At 36.8% G+C, this 10,588-nt stretch overlaps 1 protein-coding gene across 9 annotated transcripts in view; it reads right to left on the bottom strand.

The window, feature by feature from the left end:
- PCDH11X (protocadherin 11 X-linked) overlaps window positions 1–10,588 on the bottom strand; it is a 606,781-nt gene that overhangs the window by 315,888 nt on the left and 280,305 nt on the right. For all 9 annotated transcript variants that reach the window (XM_081808558.1, XM_081808550.1, XM_081808549.1 and 6 more), the window contains one exon: window positions 8,260–8,340. In XM_081808558.1, the coding sequence (XP_081664684.1) occupies window positions 8,260–8,340 (81 nt within the window). The remainder of the gene's footprint in view (window positions 1–8,259; window positions 8,341–10,588) is intronic.

Below are 10,588 nucleotides of genomic sequence, written 5' to 3' on the forward strand. Positions count from 1 at the left end.
ATTCTTCCAATCCATGAACATGGAATATTTTTCCATCTGTTTGTGCCTTCTTCAATTTCTTTCATAAGTGTTCTGTCATTTCTAGAGTATAGGTCCTTTATCTCTTTGGTTAGGTTTATTCCTAGGTATCTTATGGTTTTTGGTGCTATTGTAAATGGATTCTATTCCTTAATTTCTCCTTCTTCAGTCACATTGTTAGTGTATAGAAATGCAACTGATTTCTGTGCATTGGTCTTGTATCCTGCCACGTTGCTGAATTGCTGTATGAGTTCTAGTAATTTGGGGGTGAAGTCTTTTGGGTTTTCCACATAAAGTATCATGTCATCTGTGAAGAGAGGGAGTTTGACTTCTTTGCCAATTTGAATGCCTTTATTTCTTTTTGTTTTCTGATTGCTGAAGCTAGGATTTCTACTACTATGTTGAACAATAGTGGTAAGAGAGGGAATCCCTGTTGTATTCCTGATCTTAAGGGAAAAGGTCTCAGTTTTTCCCCATTGAGAATGCTATTTGCTGTGGGCAGGCTTTTCATAGAAGGCCTTTATGATATTGAGGTATGTTCCCATGTTCCGTCTATCTCTATACTTTGAAGAGTTTTAATCAAGAAAGGATGCTGTATTTTGTCAAATGCTTTCTCTGCATCAATTGAGAGGATCATATGATTCTTGTCTCCTTTTTTTAATGTGCTCTATCTCGTTGATTGATTTGCAAATGTTGAAAGGACACTTGAATCCCAGGAATAAATCCCACCTGGTCATGGTGGTTAATCCTTTTAATGTACTGTTGGATCCTATTCCCTAGGATCTTGTTGAGTATTTTGGCATCTACGTTCATCAGGGATATTGGTCTGTAATTCTCCTTTTTGATGGAGTCTTTGCCTGGTTTTGGGATGAGGGTAATGCTGGCCTCATAGAATGTGTTTGGAAGTTTTCCATCCATTTCTATATTTTGAAACAGCTTCAGTAAAATAGGTATTTTTTCTTCTTTAAATGTTTGGTAGAATTCCCCTGGGAAGCCATCTGGCTCTGGACTCTTGTTTTTTGGGAGGTTTTTGATTACTGCTTCAATTTCGTTACTAGTTATTGGTCTACTCAGATTGTCTATTTCTTCCTGTTTCAGTCTATGTAGTTTATAAGTTTCCAGGAATGCATTCATTTCTTCCAGATTTCCTAATTTGTTGGCATATAGCTGCTGGTAATAAGTTCTAACAATTGTCTCTATTTCCTTGGTGTTAGTCATGACCTTCCCCCTTTCATTCATGATTTTATTAATTTGGGTCCTTTCCCTTTTCTTTTGGATAAGTCTGGCCAGCAGTTTAGCAATCTTATTAATTCTTTCAAAGAATCAGCTTCTAGTTTCATTGATCTGGTCTACTGTTCTTCTGCTTTCTATTTCATTGATTTCTGCTCTAATCTTTATTATTTCTCTTCTCATTCTTGATTTAGGCTTCACTTTCTCTTCTTTTCCCAGGTTTTTCGGTGTAAGGTTAGTTTGTGCATTAGGCATTTTTTAATTTCTTAAGAGAGGCTGGATGGCTATGTACTTCCCTCTTAGGACTGTCTTTGCAGTGTCCCATAAGTTTTGAATGTGTTTTCATTTTTATTGGTTTCAGTGAATTCTTTAACTTCTTTAATTTCCTGGTTGACCCATTCATTCTTTTATTATTATTATTATTATTATTATTATTATTTTCTGTTAGCCAACGTACAGTACATCATTAGTTTTCCATGTAGTGTTTCTTTAGGAGAATGCTCTTTAACTTCCAAGTGTTTGAGTTCCTTCCAAATTTCTTCTTGTGGTTGAGTTCCAGTTTCAAAACATTGTGGTCTGAAAATATGCAGGGAATAATCTTAATCTTTAGTATTGGCTGAGATCTGATTTGTGACCCAGTTATGTGGTCTATTCTGGAGAAAGTTCCACGTGCACTTGAGAAGAATGAGTATTTGCTGTTTTAGGTTAGAGTGCTCTGTATATATCTACAAAGTCCATCTGGTCCAATGTGTCTTTCAAAGCTCTTGTTTATTTATTGATTTTCTGCTTAAATGATCTGTCCATTGCTGTGAGTGGAGTGTTGAGGTCTCCTACTATTAATGTATTATTACCAGTATGTTTCTTTATTTTGATTATTAATTGGTTTATGTAATTGGCTGCTCCCATGTTGGGGCATAAATATTTACAGTTGTTTGATCTTCTTATTGGATAGACCCTTTAAGTATGATATAGTGTTCCTGTACATCTCTTACTACAGTCTTTGGTTTAAAATCTAATTTGTCTGGTATGAGGATTGCAACCCTACCTTATTTTTGAGGTCCATTGGCATGGTAAATGTTTTTTCATCCCCTCCCTTTCAATCTGGAGGTGTCTTTTGGCTCAAAATGATTCTCTTTTATTCAGCATATGGATGGGTCCTGCTTTTTAATTCAATCTGAAACCCTGTGTCTTTTGATGGGAGCATTCAGCCCATTTACATTTAGAGTAACTATTGGAAGATATGAATTTAGTGTTATTGTATTGCCTGTAAAGTCCCTGTTTCTGTGGATTGTCTCTGTTACTATCTGGTTTATATTACTCTTGGGGTCTCTCTTCACTTACAGAATCCACCTTACGTCTTGCAGGGCTGTCTTAGTGGTCACATATTCTTTTAGTTTCTGTCTGTCGTGGAAGCTCTTTATCTCTCCATCCATTCTGAATGACAGCCTTGCTAGGTAAAGTATTCTTGGCTTCATGTTCTCCTCATTTACTACCCTGAATATATCATGCCAGTCCTTTCTGGCTTGCCAGGTTTCTGTGGATAGGTCTGATGTTATCCTGATGTTCCTCCCTCCATATATAAGGAAACTCCTCTCCCTAGCTACTCTCAGAATAGTTTATTTGACTGTAAGATTTGCAAGATTCACTACTGTATGTCAAGGTATTGATTTATTTTTATTGATTTTAGGAGGGGTCCTCTCTGCCTCTTGGACACGAATGCTTGTTTCCTTCCTCAGATTAGGGAAATTATTAGCTATGATTTGCTCAGATATACCTTCTAGCCCTCTCTGTCTCTCTGCCCCCTCGGGGGTCCCAATAATTCTGACATTGGAACATTTCATGGCATCATTATCCTCTCCAATCATTTTTTTATGGTCTACTAGCTGTCTATTTCTGGTTTCCTCAACTTCTCCCTTTTCATCAATTTATGTTCTAGATCACTTATTCTCTCTTCTGCCTCATTTCCCCTGGCTATTAAAGTATCCAGTTTAGACTGCATTTCATTCATAGCATTTTTACCTTTGGCCTGATTAGATCTCATTTCTGCCCTTAGAGTTTCTATGTTGTCACTAATGCTTTCTTCAAGCCTATCTATTGACTTTATGACTGCTATCGTGAATTCTATCTCTCATTCTTACTTATATCCATTTCGATTATCTATGGCAGAGAACACTGTCTCTTATTCTTTTTTTGTGTGAGTTCCTCCGTCTTGTCATTCTGTCCAGAGAATGATGGGTGAGCAAATGAGCAGAGTCCAAATGACCCAAGCAAGATGCACCCTAGCAAAATCCAGAGTGGTCAGAAGCAACCACAGAAAAACAAAGCCAAATTTAAACACAAGAATAAAAATTTTTAAAAAGTGGGGGGAGGGGAAGAGGAAGTATAATTTCACAGTGTAGACAAAGCAGGGTATTCCACCTGTTCCTGGGTTAACTTTGGTCTGTGTGTTAGAAGACACTACATCCCAAAACTGCAAGGAAAGTAATTCATATATATATAAAGATAAAATTGAAGAGAATGAAAAAAGGACTAAAATGAAGCACATATCTATTTAAAAATGTAGATTGAAAAAATACAAGTTAAAAACGACTATGAAATATAAGTTGGTATAATAAACATCTAGTTGAAATGAGAAAAAGTATAAAAAAAGACAAAGCATAAGAAAAAGAAAGAAAAGAAAATAATTTTATCTGCAAAATAAATGAGTTGTGAGGCAATACCTGGAGCTCAATATACTATTTTCCCCCGGCGTTGGAATTTTACAGTCTTGTGGAATCCATAGGCTTGTCATCCACCTGTTCTGTCAGCCTGTCTTCTGGGGAAGGGGCATGCTGCGCTGTTTCTCAGGTATTCCTGCCTGGGCAGAGTTGTCCCACCCTTGTCAGGGCGATGGACTCAGTGGAAACAGTCCTCTGTGTGGTTTTTGTTCCTTGGAGGTTTTCTGTGCCTCTTCAGAGGATCAGAACAAAAATGGCTGTGCCCAAAACTCTGGCCCAGAGCAGAAGGTCATAGTCTGCCCTCTTTAGTCAACCCTCTGGGACAAACAGTCTCCCTTCTGTAGGCAACAAAAACTGCAGCTTCTCGAGCTGCAGGCCCATGGCAACTCTCTCAGAGGTAGTCCCAGGGGCCCAAGAGTGCCACTGTCCTTTGTGACTCTAAAACTGTGAGTTACCATGGGCTCTCTTGTGCACCCAAAGCTCCTGGATCATGTCTGGGTGCCACCCTAATGTCCTTTCTGGGTTGCTACCACCCTGTGAGCTTTTGCTTGGTCACGGGTGCAGGTTCCAGTCTTTTTCAGGCTGCTCAGGAAAAGAGCGATTACCGACCAGCCTGGCTCTTGGTTTATGGCAATCTGAGCTGAGAGTCCAGTCCTCGGCTCACTCACCATAACCTGCTTCCCGGCTCCACTGCTCAGGCACTTTATGGTTCGGGCACCCCCGTTTGCTCTGTGGCTATTCGGCTCCCAAGACCACAATGCCCTACCTAGAATTCTGCCTTTTTATTTCCAGAGCCCCTTTCAGAGAAGGATGTCTCTCACTAGAGCAGATTTTTAAGGGTTCTGATTTTGCACTCTGGTGTTATATCATGTTCCAGGAGCCAGTTTATGGAGGCTCCCTCCCCCTAATGTTTATCTTCTGATAGCTCCCCACAGGTTCACGACTCTGCACATCCTACCTTGCAAAAAGCAGTCACTTTTCTGCTTGTAGAGATCCAGATCTATATTCTTACATCTCAGGCTGATTTCATGTGTGTTCAAAACAGTTTGATAGATATCTAGCTAAATGCAGGGGACCAGTTGAAACAGGATCCCTTACTCCTCCACTATCTTGCCTCCTCTCTTTATTCTGCACATTTTTTAACTGGATTATTTGTTTTTTGGTCTTGAGTTCTTGAGTTTGATAAGTTCTTTTTTTATTATTATGTTATGTTAATCACCATACATTACATCATTAGTTTTTGATGTAGTGTTCCATGATTCATTGTTTGCATATAATACCCAGTGCTCCATTCAGTACGTGCCCTCTTTAATACCCATCACCAGGCTAGCCCATCCCCCCACCCCTCTCCCCTCTAGAACCTTCAGTTTGTTTCTCAGAGTCCATAGTCTCTCATAGTTCGTCTCCCCCTCCAATTCCCCCCTTCATCTTTCCCTTCCTGCTATCTTCTTTTTTTTTTTTTTAACATATATTATTTGTTTCAGAGGTACAGGTCTGTGATTCAACAGTCTTACACAATTCACAGCACTCACCATAGCACATACCTTCCCCATATCTCCCCAAAAAAGATATCTTTTCCCATTCTGAAGACTGCTTTTTAGTTTTGTTGATTGTTTTCTTTGCTGTGTAGAAGCTTTCTATCTTGATGAAGTCCCAATAGTTTATTTTTGCTTTGGGTTCCCTTGCCTCAGGACATGTATCTAGTAAAAAGTTGCTAAGGCTGATGTCAAAGAGGTTACTGCTTGTGTTCTCCTCTAGGACTTTCATGACTTTCTGTCTCCCATTTAGGTCTTTCATCCATTTTGAATTTATTTTTGTGTATGGTTTAATAAAATGATCCAGTTTCATTCTTCTGCATGTTGCTGTCCAGTTTTCCCAGCAGCATTTGTTGAAGAGACTGTCTTTTTACTATTGGATATTCTTTCCTTGATTATTGCTTTTTAAATATTGCAAATAAATATCTTGTCAAATGAGATACTTCATAAGGAACCATAAAAGCTTATTCATAATACAAATATTTTCTTCAAACTTTACAAAGGCAAGCACAATGTTTATCAAAAAAATGTTGAAAAGTCCTTATCTGTATCAAATGCATAGTAATACTATATATTTTAATCCAACACTTTATGACATATTTTAATTTTTTTGACATATTTTAATTTTTAACTGAAGTCTCAGAGTGTAAGGACACTCAAGGTTGTCAGATACTTAAAAGACTTACTTAACTAAAACAGCTTCAAGCAAAAACCACCCCCATATAAGGAATGAATGTGTCTCTAAAAAGATTTTAAGTTCCAGATGAAAGCATCAGTAATTGGCCATAAATTAGCACAATTAATTACATTGCATTCCATTTAGTAGAATACAATAAAAAATAATTGCTTGAAAAAATATATATAAATATATAAATATAAATATATATATATATATATAGTTGATAGAGCATCTTCTTATTCATAGATAAAGAGTGTTACATAATAATGTCTAATTCCATCTGACTTCTATTTATCCCTGTCATATCCTATGTCACACTGATTGTTCAGATTTTTGGAACTTAATGTACATTTTTTAAAGTTGTGTACTTTTCTTCAAAACTGCTCTTCTGAAGACTGCAACAGATTCTTTTAACTTCCTGAAAACACTTTCTAAAAATGCAGAACAATTATATATAGCAAATGCCTTCAAAATTTAAAGGACTGCAATAGATTCTTAATTGAGGGTACAAATATAGATCATATTACTTATATTCCATATGCTTATCAATTTTCTTGAGACTGAATCAGAGATGCAAGGCTTGAAAATCAGTTTGAAATTTGGCAAAACTTCACCAAGTCAGACTTGAGTAATTTAAAACTTGTAACAATTTGGACAGTTCCCAGCTTGTAATGTTCCTTTATTTGATTAATCATTTTTTCCCTATAGTGAGTATATTAACTCTGTAACTCTTCTGCAAGAGCATAAATTAACTTTGTAAAATATTGTAGAATGTTATTTTTACAAAACACATGAATTTCATAAATTTCAGAAACACACATGAAATAATAAATAATAAACAAATGTTATTTTCTTTTCATTATGATGGAGGATAGAAGCATAAAAATGTTCACCTTTAGCCCAGAAGGCTGACCTATAACCTACATAGTTTTGATAAGGATCAAATAAGTGCTGGGTGCTACATTCTTAAAGGGTCTCATGATGGCCTGTATGTCTCACTGATAGTTAATATTGTACTGAATGATAAACACCAGAGAAATCTTGGAAAAGTGGTTTTATGAGTAGAAATTTGAAGAAGACATTTATGATCTAATACTCCCTGCATGTCCCCACCCACTCAAGCACTATGCATATAACCACTAGCTTCATACAGCAAAAGTTCAGCTCTTTCTGCCCATGGGTCTTGTCCCTGTGCTACTTGAATAAACTTACTAAGTTGCACTGTAAAAGGTCTCAAGAATTCTTTCCTGACTGTCATGTTCAATGATCCTGCAACAATTATAGTTGTTTGTTTGTTTGTTTTTTAACATTGTACTTAAGCATTATTTTTCTACATTTTCTAAATTTATATGCTTTGCAAAAAATGAAATGCATATGAAAATAACTGGGTAGAGTTCAATTTATGGTTATTAATTTGGCACCCAAAGGGTCAGATTCAGAACCTTCACTTTATTAAAAATAGTAAGTTAACCAGCCACAAAATAACAAATAGTGTGAAAATATTTAGATATTGGTCTGCTCACTCCATTTTTGAAGCCCTCTTAAGGGTCTCTACTTAGCAAAAAATTGGGATTGGATTTGTTAGTCAAATTTTGAGCTGTTATGATTGAAATGAGTAGAAGTGTTTTTCTTTTTTTTAAAGTACCTTATAAGTTAATTTTAAAAATCAAACTGGTTTCCACCCGAACTGATTTTAGTGAGGTTTCACTAAAATTTGCCTAATTAGCATACAAATTTCCCTATATTAAATCATATTATAAACAGCAATTGTCATTTTTTTTCAATCCAAAATTTCAGAAGTAGACTTAAAAATCAGTGGAATAGGCAATCATTCAGAAGATACTTTTTGAGGAATGCTTGTACCTTATTCAACAAATAAATTAACTCAACTATCATTAGCAAACAACACTAGGAAGAAACATGTATTTACTGTCATATTTTTATACTAGCGTCTGGCACAAAACCATCTAAAGAAACTTCCTGGAACACACATTGAGAAACACAATTTAAGAATATTTCTTATACATTCATAAAAATCAAATAAAAGGAATAGAAAAATATCAAGTGTTTCCTTTCATACCTGTGGTTGGGGATGAATCCAGATCTCCACAGTTGTTGACTCTTTCATTGGGGTGTGAGATCGTACAACCTCCATCATTGGCTTTAGAAGGAGAAATAAAACACAAGTATTTTTTCAGTGGTTTGTTAAAAGTGAAAAATGTAGCGCATTGCACACATGCATGAAATATGGGTAAATAAAATAGTGCCTGTGTAAATCTCTGTACGTATCATAGTCATTGAGGAGTTGTAATATGACAGGCAAAACTCTAGACACTAGGAATAGAGAGAGAAAAAAATTATCTCATAGAGCTTAAATTTCACTGTAACTTTTAAGTATTCCATTAAACATATGAATAGAAATGTAGAGGACAATTTAAAATATTTAAATGGATGAAATTTAAGCTGGAGAGATTTTTTCACTCCAGTGCTGTTATAACTCAATGTGTTCAACAGCTTGTATTTATGAATTCACCATGGTCTAAAATTAAAACCTATCCTGTTTGCCAGAACATCACAAATTTGCTGCCTAACATAAAAATATATTTAATAAGTGCAAAGAAATTTCTGAACCAATACAAAGATACTAACCTACCAACCCAGAATAATTATCAAGGTCTTGAAAATATAATGATTTTATCCATTGAATTTTCTGCAGGACTTAGAGTATGTTCTCTGTTTTTAAAATAATGAACATATGCTATACACATTTTCTGTATATTTGGTTTTAGTATATGGATAAAGGATTTGCTAAAAAGTTATCCTTTGATCTATGAAAAAGAAAGATTTTTCAAGAAGCTGAAAAAACGCAATGAATGTTGATAGTTTTCATGCTATAATAGCAGAGTTGAGTAGTGTATTTGAGATCTTATGTCACACTCTCAGAACTTCGTACTGTTGTTTGGTGTGCTACAAATTACAGTGATACAATTATTATTTGACAGTGTTTTGAAGGAGTGCAGATTTTGTCACTCCAAAATGTGTTTCTTTGGCATAAAGATTATCTTAGGTTGATCACTTTTAAGAAAAAACAAACATAAGAAAAACTCTGAAGACTGAGTAGAAGTTACCCTTTCATAAGAAATACTATATTTAGGGGCGCCTGGGTGGCTCAGTTGGTTAAGCGACTGCCTTTGGCTCAGGTCATGATCCTGGAGTCCCGGGATCGAGTCCCACATCGGGCTCCCTGCTCAGCGAAGGGTCTGCTTCTCCCCCTGACCCGCTTCCCTCTCGTGCTCTCTGTCTCTCATTCTCTCTCTCAAATAAATAAATAAAATCTTTTAAAAAAAATACTATATTTATAAGGGAAAAAAGGATGTTTCCTTTTCTGTACCTGCAAGAGAAAGGTGACCAAATTTTTAGCAACTCATCATTGGAGAAGGCAACAAACTTAAACCTGCATAACAGATTCTGTACTTGTTTACTGTGCTCTTCCTGGTAACCTTCCTTAACTGTTTCACCCACCCCCCAACATCTTTTGTCTTTAGCTGAAGATGGATTTAGGGTAATGTCTTGGGCCACTTCAGAAAGTTATTCTGTTTTTCTGGGTATCCTATATATATATAGGAAGCATACATGTTATTAAACTTTTGTTTGTTTTTCTCCTGTTAATCTGTCTGTTACTACAAGAGGTCTCAGTTGAGAACCTACAAGTGTAGAGCAAAAATTATTTTTCCTTCCCCACAGTTTCAAGTGCCCCAACATATCACCTTAATGTGACTGTTTGTTTGTTTGTTTGTTTGTTTATTTACATTACTTGTGCATGACCATTATGTCAAATCAAGAAAAGAAGAGACAATCAGACTTGGAACATATACTTTTAAGGTCCAGTTGAGCAAGAATTGTTTTCTTATCAAATTAAATGACAAATCAGGTTTATTATGCAATGACACTATGGTTGTGACAAAAAGAATACAGTACAGGGGGAGGGGGGAAAGATGGCGGAGGAGTAGGGGACCCTATTTCAACTGGTCCCCGGAATTGAGCTGGATGTCTACCAGACCACTCTGAGCACCCACAAAACCAGCCTGAGATGTAAGAAGATCTGGATCTCTACAAACAGAATATCGCAGGCAGTTGGTTTTGAGGTACAAAGTGGAGAGCCGTGATTCTGCGGGCAGATATCGGAGGATAAATGGCAGCAGGAGGGTGCCTGGCTGTGGGGATCCTACACTGCTGGTGAGTGACAGTCTCACGCGCTGCGGACGGGGCACAGACTCACAGACTGGTAGCATCGGGAAAGGACTTTAGGGCAGCCCCCGGGGTAGAAAACCAGACCGGCGGGGTCACACGCACGTGAACCGCAGCCCCCCGGACAGAAACCCAGAGCGACGGTCGCATGCACGCGAACT

The sequence above is a fragment of the Leptonychotes weddellii genome, chromosome X (assembly GCF_054177405.1).
Source record: "Leptonychotes weddellii isolate Sample4059 chromosome X, ASM5417740v2, whole genome shotgun sequence".
NCBI lineage: Eukaryota > Metazoa > Chordata > Mammalia > Carnivora > Phocidae > Leptonychotes > Leptonychotes weddellii.